The 14,943-nt window shown below is 32.2% G+C and overlaps 1 protein-coding gene across 1 annotated transcript; it reads right to left on the bottom strand.

Annotated features, from left to right (window-relative positions):
* Positions 1-950: 950 nt before the first annotated feature.
* On the bottom strand, positions 951-9,481 carry LOC107840996 (putative late blight resistance protein homolog R1A-3). The gene is given in 5 exon segments (XM_047396574.1): positions 951-1,209; positions 2,080-3,160; positions 3,162-4,725; positions 5,155-5,378; positions 8,908-9,481. Coding segments are annotated over 3 exon segments (2,637 nt in total). The 5' UTR covers positions 4,683-4,725; positions 5,155-5,378; positions 8,908-9,481; the 3' UTR covers positions 951-1,174.
* Between the last annotated feature and the right edge of the window lie 5,462 nt (positions 9,482-14,943).

The raw sequence follows: 14,943 nt of genomic DNA, 5'->3' as shown, positions 1-14,943 counted from the left end.
TTAAATGTAGGATAGAATTTTTGAGATTTTTGTTAAGCGTAACATTTAAAATGATTTAGAATCAACTAGAAATAGCCAAAAGATATACATTAATTACTATTTCTTCTGATAAAAAAATTAGTTGTTGTTGTAGGAAAAAAATACTTTAATGGGTGTGGGTCAAGTTATGTTAAATGAACCGGTTGTTTTTAATGGATCTAAGATATTTGAAATTAATATTGATTTATTTTAATTAATGTCGCGGACCTCTAATAAAAGGCCACATCGAAAACAGTTTTTGAAAAAGCACCATTAAAAAGTCATGGCATGGGTGGGCTGATTTTATAACGACGATGGCATGAATGAGCTGAACTTTTAACTGATAGCATAAATGTGCCATTTATAGTTCAATGACATATTTGAGTCTTTTTCCTTATTTTAATTAATGACGTGGACCTTTAATAGAAGATCATGTGGCAAAACTGTTTTGGAAAACCACCGTTAAAAATTAATGGCATGGATGAGCCGATTTTATAACGGCGATGACATGAATGAGCCAAACTTTTAACTGATGGTATAAATGAGCGACTTGTACTATATATTTATGTTACTGGAACTCTTTAAAAAGGTTGTCTAATCCTCAAAAAATACACAAATTTTGAAGGATCTGACATACAACTTTGAATAGTATGTTCACTTAGGTCCCTGATATATCAGTAGGAAATGGGAACTCCCCCGAACGAAGAATCCTTACAGATATTTAGGGAACTCCCTCGAACGATGAATCTTTACAGATTCCAGTTCGTAAATTTATTTTTAAGTGGCTATTTCAATCAACATATTAAGTAAGAGAACTATATTCGTGCCACCAAAAATGAAATGTGTGTCCTTGGAACTTCAATCATATGTTGAGGGAACTTATGCCTTTTTTGTTAAATTGTTCTTTTGAATAAATAGATCACAGAAATCAATTCAAGAACACGAGCTCCTCTATTACTTCTCTCGAATATCATTGAGTTGTTCCCAAAGAATATTGAGTTGTACAACACAATAAGAAATAACAAGCTAGAAGACATTACAACATAATTTTATCGAATAAAACTCCCATTATTGAACAGAAACCGATTGAATGTCTTGTTGCTCATCCTCTCCGTGTCTTCTTTTTTCCAAAAGCTGCTCCAGAAATCCAAGATACTTAGTAGCGATCATGCCATCTTACTTTTTTTCTTGCTATAACAAAGCAATATAAATTAGAAATCTAAAATCTTCCATTTACAATCAAATCATGTCAATTAACGTATAGAAATATCAAGAATATTTAGCTCATGAGTACATCATTCTATATTTTCTAAAAAGTTACTGAAAGACGATTATGTAGAGAAAGTAACATATATCTTTTAAAACTCAAGAGGAAGCCTCCAAATCAACACAAGTGATGTATATGTTAGAGGAATTGTTACAAAGAAATCAATGTTAGGAAGCGAAACAAGCTACACCAAATTATGCAATAAACTAGAAAATAAAAATGCAAAGAGAACACCTTGAAATGTGAGTTCATATTTAGTTTTCTTTTTCATAATTCTGTAAAATTTACTCCACTATATCAATATCAAAAATAAATGCCAATAATACTTGTCCATTTTGAAACCAAATAATAATTTACCTATTTTACCCTTAGCACTAAATACTATTCATTATCCAATGTGTTTTCCAAAGCAATAGATTTATTAGATTCAAAGGGTAATATGGTAAAACTAGCCCTATCATTTACTATTTTTTAACTTATGTGTCAAGTTAATAGTGGACAACTATTGATAGACGGAGGTAGTAACAATTAGACCAAATGTGTTTACATTTAGCAAGCTTAAACTAAAGTACCAAAATAGCTCAAAAATATATTTAAGGGGATATTTTGAACTACCCTCAAATATAATAGATATTCTTGTTAATTTCTCTTACATTTTACGTAGAGTTTTAACCAAATTTTATCAAAGTTAATTTTTTGAATGAATATGGGACAAAGCTAAATAACTTTTGTGTACGACTTGACTTGTGGAAATGAGAAACAGAGTGTGACCTTGATAAATACTATATACTTACATGAATCTGAGATGCGAACGTCCACGGGGTTGTTTCCGATGTCTTCTTGTTCTTGTTGAATTCGTGCAGCAGATTCCCCAAGTTCGGGAAGACAACTTGTTAACTCAATCAGTTGTAGTGTGTGGATTTCTGCAAACTCAATGGGTATCTCTTTCAAATTATGGCATTTGTTAAGCACAAGGCGCTCAAGGACAGGGAAATTGTCATTTGTGGCTTTCCAGTAATTGAGATGATTATCTTCAATTATCAAAACCTTCAATCGAGTAAATCCCCTAACATTTGGATACCATTCACTGCCAACACAAGCACTAATCATCAGCTTCAGCACCTCAAGGTTAGGCAATTCAGCTATGATGTCCAAGTACGACCAACATAGATAAGTTTTTTCCAACTTCAGCTTCTTTAGCGTTTCTGGAAAAGCTTTTGCACTTGCTGGCAAAAGTCGACTAGAACAAAATGTAAGATTCAATTTTTCAAGTTGCTGCAGATGGACAAGATTGTTGAGAAGCCCATTAGAGCCCATCCTCTTTCCTTCTCTGATTCCTAATTCTTTGACATTCTGAATCCCCATAATAACCTCCTTCGTGCAACAATGTGAAGACAAGTAAGAAATAGTTTTTAAGTTTGAAAAACCCATGTGCCTTCCTTTGTCAACAGATCCACTTGGGCAATCTGGCAAATTACATCTTTGCAGTTTAATATGCCTTAATTGCATTAGTCCCCAAATTTGCACTGGACAATTATTTTCTTTAGATGAGTAAGGATACCCTTGAAAAATGAATGTCTGCAGATTCCATAACCTAAAAATTTCTGGAGGTATGTCTAAATTCTTACGGCATTGCAATGATAGGTACCTCAACCAGATGAGGCTTAGTATCTGTAAAGGGAAATAATCAATCTCCATGTGTCTCAACTCCAAGACTTTGAGTAATTTGAAATGAATAAGCTCTGATTTGAGAACACGAGGAAAACTTGAATCCTCAAATTGAAAAGAGAAAATAGAATGGGTTCGTTTCAAAAGATTGTTGTTGTCATGATCTCTCAACTGATGATGTATAGGGGTAAGAAGAACCTTAAAAAAAACCAAAGTAACAATCATCAATTTCATCACCAATCACGCGCATAAAGGGCTGCTTTTCATGCATACTGTCAAGCACAATGTCGTTCATGATAAAAACATTTCCCCTTTGAATTTCTCTCACACACAAGTCATATATTAGATCATGAACCTTACATGATCTAATTTTTGTTCCATCTAGACTTTTCTTGTAAACGAGGACTAGACATCTATCGACAAGCTCTTGCAAACACTTCTCAGCCTCTCCTTCCAAATCATTTTCCAACTTCAGGAACCCCTCAGCCATCCATGATCTCATCAATTTCTTCACTGGTATCTCACTGTCTTCTGGAAAAATTCCGAAATGCAGAAGACATGTTTTTAGATCGCTAGTCAAGTGATTGTAACTCAACCCAAGCACACGTGAACATTGTTCATCAAGATCATTTGTGAGAAATGACTTGACATCTTTAGCTACACTTTCCCAATCTTCTATTGCCCTTCTCGATTTGAGAAGTCCAGCAACCACGACAATAGTTAGTGGTAACCCGTGACATTCATCTGCGATTTGCTTTCCAACAGTCTCGAACTCATATGGTAACGCTTCACTTGAAAATGCTGCACTTTTGAAAAGACTCCAATTCTCATCTTGATCCATGAAGCTCATCCGCAAAGAAAGATTCTCTGTATCAGCATAACAAGCTACTTCATTGTTACGAGTAGTCAACAGTATTCGACTCCCTGCATTGTCTTCAGTTGGAAAGCATCGTCTCACGCCATCCCACACTTCACAACTCCAGATATCATCCAAGACAATTAAGTACCTCTTTTTCGTCTCAACGGTGTCATCCATTTTGATCGTCGATCGCAGAAGGCCCAGCAAAATTTCCTTTCTGTTGTGCTGTTGAGATACGGTAGCCCAGGCATGAACATCAAAACGGCATAGAATTGATTTTTGATTGTAAACTTCTTTCGCTAAGGTTGTTTTACCTATGCCTCCCATCCCGACAATCGGGATGACTTTGGGTTCACCAGAGAAGTCTGTAGTCAGATCATTTAACAACCGTTCCCTTTGATCATCACGTCCAACCATATTGTTCTCAACATTCTGGATATTTCTTGATGAGCTTGGAAAGTCTTGAACCGTTGATTCCTTTGATGCATGTTTGCCTTTATCTTTAATATTTGTCGACTCTTTGCAGATACGATCAATGTCCTCAGCTACTTGTTGCAGGCTATCAGAAAGCCTCTCTTGTGCCTTTTCTCTCAGATTTTCATCATTTGCCAATACAACTTCAGCTACACTTAGTTGAATTGTTTGTTCTACAATATTTGCAACTTCTTTTACCTCTACTTCCAAATCTGTCATTTTCCCAGAAACATTGTTTTTCTCAAAGTTCTTGACAGCTACTTCCAGGGAGCTAATCTTTTCATGAAGAGCAGAAAATTCTTCTCCGTGATCACAGGTTAGAGATTGCATTGGTGAATTAGATTTCAAGAGCGATTCTACTGTTCTCATAAGAGAAGCCACACTTGCATGAGCCATATCTACTATATTCACGTTTTCCTTTCCGATTAAGACCTGAAAGCTGCAAGATGCAAGAGGTCAATGGTATTATAGGTAACGTGATACACAGATCGGCAAAAAAGGCAGGCATAAACTAAATCAGATCAGGCGATTTATTAGTCTGTTTCATGTTCAGGTCAAATATGTTACTACAGATGATTTTGCACTCTGATAGTACAATCCATTAATCTCTAACTCTTTGAATTTGGCTAAATATTAGGGAAATAATAATTAACAGTGCCTAGAACATATAACTACCGGTTATACATAATGTCACGACCCGACCCGAACCGAGGCCCTGGCCGTGACGGACATCCCGAACCATGAAGACCCGACAGTCCTTCTAACTTGTAATCACATACACCATTCATATACAAAAAAGGAAGTGCGGAAAAAACAAAATGAAATGGAATCATGGCCATAAATCTGAAATTTGTTCAACAATACGAACATAGGTCTTTCAATGTAAAAGCAACATCTTTTTCCGTCTGCGAAATCTCAACTGCACAAGACATCAAAACTTGTCTAAATCTGGGACAAGGCCCCTAGTAGACCAAAACCATAATAAATGACAAATGAATGAAAGAAAATAGGCCTTCTGAAATATAGAAGGCTCGCCAACTGCACTCATCACTCCAGGCTGCTTATCAGGACCCCTTGATTAAGCCTCAGAACCTGGAAGGTAGGGGGTCAATACAGATGTACTAGTACGCTGAGGAAATCCAAAATAATAATTTTTATTCAACATATATGAGAGCAATTTAAAACAGTTCATAAATATATCATATGTTAAGAATCACATGGGCATATTTAAAAGACTCCATAAAATCTTCTGAACTCTATGACATGCTCTTTTTTGTACTTCTGCGCTAGGTGGTATACCCTACAATTCTGTAATTGATAACGAAATCAACTCACAACACGGAAACAAGACACAAAACACAAGACAAACCGAGGATCAAAAGGGGAACAAGTCTCGGCCAACAATAATACCACAAGAACGAGACGATACAAGGTGTATTTTACACCAAAAACAACCAACAACAATATGAACACGATATGATAAGACAACAAAAATAAGATAACAACAATACACGGCTTTACTAGAACAAGAACACAAACATGATTGCAAGAAGTACAAGGATAGGAAGTGAGACATCAACTCTCACAAGAACTAAGAACCTAAGTGTATGTCACACACTAAGACCCTTAATACTTGTAATAGGAAACACCTTTTACATTGACACAAGAGGGTGTGAACCACTCAAGCACCAAGGTTTCTAACAATGTTTGGAAATACTAGCGATTCCACCCTAGCATCACCCTCATTTCGGATTTGGTGGCTTTTCCAAGCCCTTAACTAAGGTGGTACACTCCTCACACTAGAGAGATTTTGGTTCAAGTGTTACAACTTTCAATATCAATAAACAACTAAAGAACTAAAGACCTAAAACTAGTCTATTTATAGACTTATTACAAACATAAGTGAAATGTTTCAAAAGCCCTTAATGAAGGGAAGACAAAAGGTGCCTATCGAGTGTAGTGTATGGCCGGTTCTTGGTGTGTGATATGGTGTTCCTTTGCACTTCACCTGCACACTTCAAGTCTCGGGTTCGACGCGCACTCTCATAAGTTCATCTCCGTGATTATTCTTGTATCAGTAATTCCACGGGCTATATGGAATCTGCCCTTAACGCGGCAGCCAAGCCCCCAACCCAAGTTTGCCGCAAGATTCGGAGTCTCTGAATCTCTACTACTCCACAGGGCCGTCGCCAGCGTACAAAAGTAACATACCCGTATCGGAAAAATATGATTTTAGGCTATGAGTCGATTGATTCGTGCCCTCTTCGGGTAACCACCTAACCCTCTTTAAGCCCATTTTTTATTCTTTACAACATGCAAACTCTGAAATCAAGTTCTAAAGACTTTAATTCTGCTATGGCATATATTTACATGGTATCGTCATACCATTGACTTGCAAGTCACATTCTCTGAGCCATTTATAGCAACTTATGTCTCTATTCTCAAATCATGAAATTTAGGACCACCATATCAACAATTCTTTTCAAGAAAATCATTCTTTAAAACTCATGTAAAACCATGCAAGCCATTCTCTTTATCAACAATTCAATAAACAAAGGTGGTCATGTCAAAATTCTTAATTTTATGCAATTCTTTCTCTTTAACACAAAACATAGTAATATCAAGAAACACCCTCTCATCATCTCTAAATCATGTTCAAATACTATGACATTGAGGAAACTACTTTCAATCATAAAACATGCATTGCAACTCTTTTCCGACAAAACCATAAATTTCAATTCAATACAATAGAGGGAGTTCATAATTTGCGCTCTCAAACAATCTTCAATCTCAATTTTCATATATATACATATACATGTAAATCAATTTAGGGGAAAGGACCACAAGGCTAAAGCAATAGTAACACTGAAACATTAGGAGTACACAATTTAAAACATAGATTCCAAAACCCTTTTAAAATTCATGCTTAATAATCTTAAATCATGCTCTAGTGTTTTCAAGCTTGTTTTTAGGATAAACTCCGCATACCTTACACTATAAGAGTTGAAAGATGGAACCTAGATCTTGATAGATGGAACCCGGATATTGACCCTTTTCTTAGAGTCTTGAACTTAAGATCTTGATTCTTGATTTTGAGGGAAAGGATTTAGGGTTTTAATTTGAGAGGAAAAATTGAATTAAGGAGTGTATTCTGCCTTTGGGGCGTGAATATTATGTTATGGAAGGACCTTGGGTGAGGTAAAGGTCCAAATTGCCCTTAAAAATGAAAAAACTGAACCTGAAAATTAGGTGTGTGCGACGGAGCGTGCGTTGCACGCTAATCGCGCGCAGCTACTGCCTCTCTCACGAAAATGGCTGTAAGTTTTCGCTCGGGTATCGGATTTTCGCGAAATTGGTATCGTTGGAAAGCTACTTCGAAGAACTTTCATTTTATATATAGAAAGCCTTCTAATTTGATATATACAGGGAGTTATGGTCGATAGAAGTTGACCCAAGTTTAAACGTCCACTGAAACTTAATCACTAGAAATGTTTTCAACTCGTCTTAGAGTTAGGGGATATTTGTGACCTCAATTCATATTCAAAGGTATTCCCACTCTATAGGATTGATAACCACACATATATTAACAAGGAATTATCTAGTTCAGGTCCTTACGCGTAGGAACGACGGTCTAGATTCTAGCCCGAAAGTACGGAGTGTTACACATATAGACACGTATAAAAACTTATTTGTGAAAATGTCTTCAAACTATCTCATCTGACACTCAGACGGGCTCAGTCAATCACAAAAACACGCGACAGGAAAAGCATAGGAAGGCTCTTCGCTAAATAAAACTACCCTATGCGACTTCATTTTGTATTCATGCATTGATACATATGTAGGTGATGATATAACATACAGGTTTTCATGTATATTTTTTGTGACTAATGATGCCTGTAACGTGTTAAATGTGGCATGTGAGAGTTACTGGATATTTTGTGCTAATTCCCTTCTCTTTTTATGTAACTTTACAAATTCAACTCCAAGTACTAGCAGACCACGTAGTTTGTTTTGTGGTGTCTCAGAGTCTTTATGTTATTGTTCTGATTCCATTATTTCGAGCCACATCCCAACGTGAACTCTTATTAAATTCTCTTACGACTCTGGAGATGTACTTAGTTTTACAACCCTAAAGTCATCCTAAACTAGTAGAAATTTTCAAAATCCCTCATTTTCTTCGTCCCAAAAGTTCTTCGAAGCAAGAATATATAGAGTTCAAGATTCAAGGCTCAAACTCAAGCTTTTCCAAACTTTTTTCCGTCAAAGGGTATGTTTGAACACTCCCTACTTACACAAGGTATTTATTTCAAGTTATTCGTATTTTCTAAATGATGGATTAAGACTAGGATTGAAGATTATTGATTTTTCATGAAAATTTGTTAGTGAATCATCACTTTTACAAATTATTTTCTAAACTTATGTGTTCGCTCAACTAATAGTTATTAGATTAAAAATATGAGTAATTAAGGGAAACTAACCTTTCAATAGTTGGGAAGAAGCAACTAATCACTGTAACAATATACTATAAGAAAAGAACATAAAAAACACAAATATGAGTACATGAAGGAAAGGTGTAAAACACAAAAGATATGCTAGCAAGAAATCAAGAGAAAATGGATACCTCTCTGAATGACTAAAATGGTAGTATTAATTTTTGTTGCCTTGTGATAAATTGGGATGAGAACAATTATTGTTGCATATGGGGAAAGTGCTTTTATCAATTTATGTGGAAGACCACATCAATGGTAGTTTTTAGATAAAAAGTTACTAAAAGATGATTACTTACATATATATATATATCTTTATTATACTTTAAGAAAAGTAAAGCATTTAGCACCTTTCTGGACTATGACCAAATTTGCTACGATTTACTTTAATTTCATGTAGGTTTTATTATCTCTGAATTAAATTTTAGTGTATTTTTGTCTTTTTTTAGCTAATGTGACACCTTTTGTCAACCTTTGTAGCTGACATGGCACCAATGACGTGGGCCCTATTTTATTTTTTGTAATAAAGATGTCACATCAGCCCAAAAGGGTGATAAAAATACGCTAAAATAGAGTTCAGGGGTAATAGAACTCCTGTGAAGTTAGAGTATGTTGCAGCAACTTTGGTCATAGTTCGAGGGGTACTAGATGCTTATCACTTTTTAAAATAAAGTTAAAGATGATTATATTGTGCTTCAATTGTCATCATACTATTTTTGTTGTCATGTTCTTTTTCTGAATTTTATGTCCTGCTTTCTTTATTAATTTTCGTGTTTTCTTCACTATCGTTTTTTTTTATAACTAATTTGATTTACTGGTTTTGAGAGAGAGTTCTTCGAAAACAGTCTCTCTACCTTGATGAGGTAGAAATAAGATCTGCTTACACGTGACTTCCTCAGATCTTACTTATGAAATTATGTAAAAATATACCTCATTGATATTATAAAAAATAGACCTTGGCCAATTTGTTGTGCCAATCACAATTTTTGTGTTATATTAGCTGCCTCCCACTAATATTTTGTGGACCAAATAATTATTTTAAAAGAAGAAAGGAAATCTTTTGACTTATGACTCAGCCGGTTAGTGACACTGTTAGGCTTGGATTAGTGACCTCCAATCATTCCGCTTTTTCCTGTTAGTAACTTATTTTTTTGGACAAAGTTAAAAGAGAAAAAGAAAAAAAAAAGGAAAGACCACTATGCGGGTTATGGAACTAGTTGGAAATGTGATGGAAGCTAAAAGAAAGAAATTTAAAACTAATTTGATTTCTTGCAATCCTTCTCAGATCCCACTCATTGATATATTAAAAACAAGCTCTTGGCCAATTTGTTGTACCAATCACAATTTTTGTGTTTATATTAGCTGCCAGACACTATACTTTGTGGACTAATAAGTCAATTAAGAATACTCCCTCCCTTTAAAAAAGAATGACCTCTTTTCTTTTTTGACAATACTTTAATGACATGTTTATGACCACGAGATTAAAGGACATTTTGATACATTTGACACTACTTTAATTTAAGGCGACAAGATTCAAAAATCTACTTTATTTTTTTAAACTTTGTATTAAGTCAAAGTAAGTCATTCTTTTTTAAACACAAGGACAAGGAGTAAAAAGATAGGGTGGTGGATCAAAACAAATCTCCAACTAAGGAGCCAAATAGTTGTTTTAAAAAAAGAAAGGAAATCTTTTTGACTCTTAAAGAAAATATTACTCAATTATCAAGGATACTTTAATTTGAAAAAAGTATTAATTTGCAAAAATATTCCCTCCTTATTTGGAGTTTCATACTAAAATTATTGTGGGTGTGATAAATACATCTAAACTATCACTCATTAGTTTAAGAAACACACCTTAAAATAAATAAAAATTAATTAAAAAATAATTATCTTCTTTTTTTAAAAAAAATATATACATATATACATATATATATATATATATATATATATATATATATATATAATTACAGACAATGGAATGCAGTTAAGACTTATCTGTAATTAGTAATTCTAATGAAAAACAATAAACAAAAATTAAAGTAATAGTAATGGATATTTTAAGTGATGACACTTGAAACAATGATGTGCTAGACATTTGGGTGAATGAGAGGGCTACATCCTTTGTTATTAAAAATATATTCGTATACGTACTCGTGTGATGTGCAACTAAATAACGTAGTATTTTAAATAATTATAGATTGCAATGACTTACTCTAGTGTAAAAAATTATTGGACATTAATGTTTAGTATAAAAAAATTTAATTATTTGTATATGATTTAAAAATTGTTATTTAATATAGAAATAATGGGGGAACGACGGACGTAACTAAAATGTGCTTTTGAAATTATTTGACAGAAATAGTTATTAATTTTTTATTTTATTTTTTAGTAATTTACGACTCTAAAAATACCGTTAATTAGAATAAGAAAAATAAATTATTTTTTAAAAGTAGTGGCATAAATGGATGACATTATTTACAATAATAATGACATGAATGTGCATATTTTTTATATATGAAATAAATATGTAATATTTCTAAGTTAAATGGCATGTTTTTTTTTTTTAATTAATATTAAAAAAATTTCGATTAATTATTTACAAATTTTAGTATTTTCTTATTTGATTGTATTATTATATATTATTTTAATTTTATGATTAAGTATATTGGAAAATAAATCTAGAAAAAGGTTAAATTTATGTAAAGCTAAAAAGTAATATTAAAATATAAAGAAGTTGACGTGAGTGCTAGTGTAGTATTATTTTCTTAAAATAAATAATATATTGCTTCTTCTTCACGTAAATAACATAAATATCAGGTAAATAACATAAATATCAACCCTTTAGAAGTAATTGGACTTTCTCCCATGTTTTTAATTACTTTAATCTCTCTCCATATTAATATACATAATATAGCCGATATATACATAACATTCTGTGTATATGTTGAGATTTTTGTAATATGTTTAGGGAGTTAGGATTTTTTGTAATATTGAAAACATAAATTGTGTATTTGTGTAATTTTTAGATGTTTTATATGAGAAAAACTGATCCATAAGTAAAATAAAGCCCATCCCATATAATAAAAATCTGTATTAAAAAGTCCAGCCCAAAGGATAAAATATATTAAAAAATGGGCAAAATTTAGAAATAGCATACTTAGCCCCTTAATTATAAATTTCATAGCAATACTTTTATAATTGCATTTTATAGCAACTTTTGATATGTATTTTTGCAAAGTGTTGCTATAAAAATACAAATACAATTGTTTTTACTGCATTAATTAGCTGATTTAAATATGGTAATAATTTCATAAATTAACAATTAATGATTACAATCCCATTAAAAGCTCACTAATCACCCTTTTTTGGTTAATTCTAATAACCCTGTTCAAATTAAAAAAAAAAATTGTATTATCCACTCACTATATGCGTGATTCTTCGAAAAAAAAAATCGATTCAAATTTCCAGTCGCTAAATGCATGATTCTTCAAAAAAAAAAAATCAATTCAAATTTTTGTTGAAACTTCAGATTCGCTGTAATTGAACAATCAAATTCAATTGTATTTGTTGTTATTCAAATTTTTTTTTGTGAAGTTTAACTATCAACATTATGTTGTTCTCGTTAACACTTTGTAATTCAATTATCTTGTTCGAATTAGTGCATAAGTGCGATTTCAGGTATTAGATTAGTTTTTTTTAGTTGAGTATATTTTGTTTTTGCCGATCTTTTTTTTTTAATTCCTCAATTTGTGATGCATTGTAGATTTATTTACTGCTGTCGTATAATCAATTATGAGTATATTGATAATAGAATTCGATTTTAAGTCTGTTCAGTACTTTTTTGAAAGCCTAGCAGAATGATTGATCGCAATCAGCTTGATTGTGGTTGTTCAAACTGATGTATTTGGTTGTGTTCGATTTTGGTGTTTTTAAATTATAGTGTATGTAAGCTTTAACAGAATCTTCTGAACTCTTGTTATTGCTAGAAACTATTGCTTGATTATATTTTACTTTAAACACTATCATATGTATTTTTTTAGTGTTGTCGTTGGTTCATATGTATTGGTAGAACAATAAATCGATTGAAATCATTTTGTTCTAGCCGATATAATTCATTTGGTTCGAACTGTTTGTATTTGATCGTAAAAATTCTCATATGTATTTTTGTGGCAGCATTATTGGTTCATATATATTGTTAGAAGAATAAAAAAAATAGAATTCAGTTTGTTAGATTTGATATATTTGAGTATGTTCAAATTGATGTATTTTGTTGTGTTATAATCTGATCTTTTTGAATTTGAGTATATGTAAGCTTTAAATTAATTTTTTTGAACCATTGTTATGGTTGGAAAAAGTTGTTGTGTTAACCGAAAAATCTATATTCCTTATTAGTGTAAATGTATTTTTGAGTTTATTTGGTGGTTGTGTTAATTTGTTTGCTATTATAATAGAAAGGTGAGTGTTGTAACAATTGACATCTGACAAATATGTATGTTTGTTTACTTTATGTAAAATCAATTAGAAATGAGAAGCATACCAGTTCTTGTGAAGCACTCCGGTAGGTGGACGTATGAAAAAAACTACGAAGATTACGTCACTAATGCTATAAAGTTGAGCACAATAGCATCATTCAATGATGTGCATAATATTTTGACATGTCACTTAAATGTGGACTTAAATAGAAAACGAATTCTAGTAGAATATCAAATCACTGGTAATACAGGGCAAATACAAATACATAATGATATGGGTTTAAAGGTGTTTGTGTTGCAGAAAAAAGATATTCAAGACATGCATGTCTTCCTTCATATGTAAGCATTTTGAAGAAAGTTGTAGGGAGCAACTTTGCAAGTACATCTGTGTGTGTTGCTGAAAGAAGAGACAGAGCTGTGACAACTTGCAAACAATATTAAATACATATAACGAAGGAGCTTTGGTGGTATCTGAAGATGCTGCAACATTAGATGTATTTGAGATGTATACGGTTGAGGTGATTATCTCATACCCATATCACAAGGATATTGAGGAAGTTCAGGTTTACTTGACCAATAAAATTTTAAAGTCATTCATCTGGACGGGATATGTTTGGGAAGAGGAGCATCAACTCATACAGTGATTGTGGGGCTAAGGGTCACAATAGGAGTTCTTGTAGGAAATATCGTAAATAGACATTTGTTCTTCCTTTAGATTCTTAGTTAAGGCATTCTTCTGCATTTTTTATTTGAATGAACTCAATTTTATGTATTAAGTCATTTATACCTCATTTGATATATGAAAAGTGTTAAATCCGAATGTTGTGTTTGTATGCATGTCAAAAAAAGAATACTTATTTGCATTGTGAAAAATACTAGTCATATGTATTTTCAATACTCTATATGTATTTGTAACCCATATGTATTTTCAATACTCTGTCAGCATACTCTATTCATATGTATTTTCAACTCATATGTACTTTTATCACTGTAAATGTATTTTCACATGGATATATATTTTCAACACTATATATGTATACATGTCTAAAATCACTATATATGTATTTGCAACTCGTATGTATTTTCAAAACTATATCTATATTTTTAACTAATATGTATATTTAATAATGTTTATGTATTTATAAACATAATTATTGTTAACAGTCATATTTATGTTTAAAACTAAACAACTAAAAAATGATATCTGAACTGTGTTAAAACTTAATAGTGTATTTATTCATATTGCTAGAGTTTAACACCTAACATAGGATTTAGATTTGAAATGTATTTTTATCTAATTATCTGATCACTGCATATGTATTTTAACACTATGTAAGTATTTTTAGGTTATATGTGTTTTTTAACTATCATATGTATTTGTTCATCAATATGTATTTTTAGTTGTATATGTATTTTTTGGGTTAGTTCTCACTGCAACATGTAAAAACTGAACATATAAAATAAGTAAAATCGAATAAATTTTTCACTTACTGTAACAAGCAGTTCAATATAAGTTTGCAAAAATACATATTAAACTACATCCATATACCCGTTTGTTACAATATCCAATGTAATAAATTCACAAACCATCATACATCTAGAACTTATGTGGCACTAGTTATTCTACTTTGCCTAACAGGCTTCGATGGTGCTTCGAAATCACTATGAGCATTCATGTCTTGTTTTTGAATACCATAG

The sequence above is a fragment of the Capsicum annuum genome, chromosome 9 (genome assembly GCF_002878395.1).
Source record: "Capsicum annuum cultivar UCD-10X-F1 chromosome 9, UCD10Xv1.1, whole genome shotgun sequence".
NCBI classification, from domain to species: Eukaryota; Viridiplantae; Streptophyta; class Magnoliopsida; order Solanales; family Solanaceae; genus Capsicum; species Capsicum annuum.
Note: the sequence above shows the minus strand (reverse complement) of the source record. Positions and strands in the feature narration are given on the sequence as shown.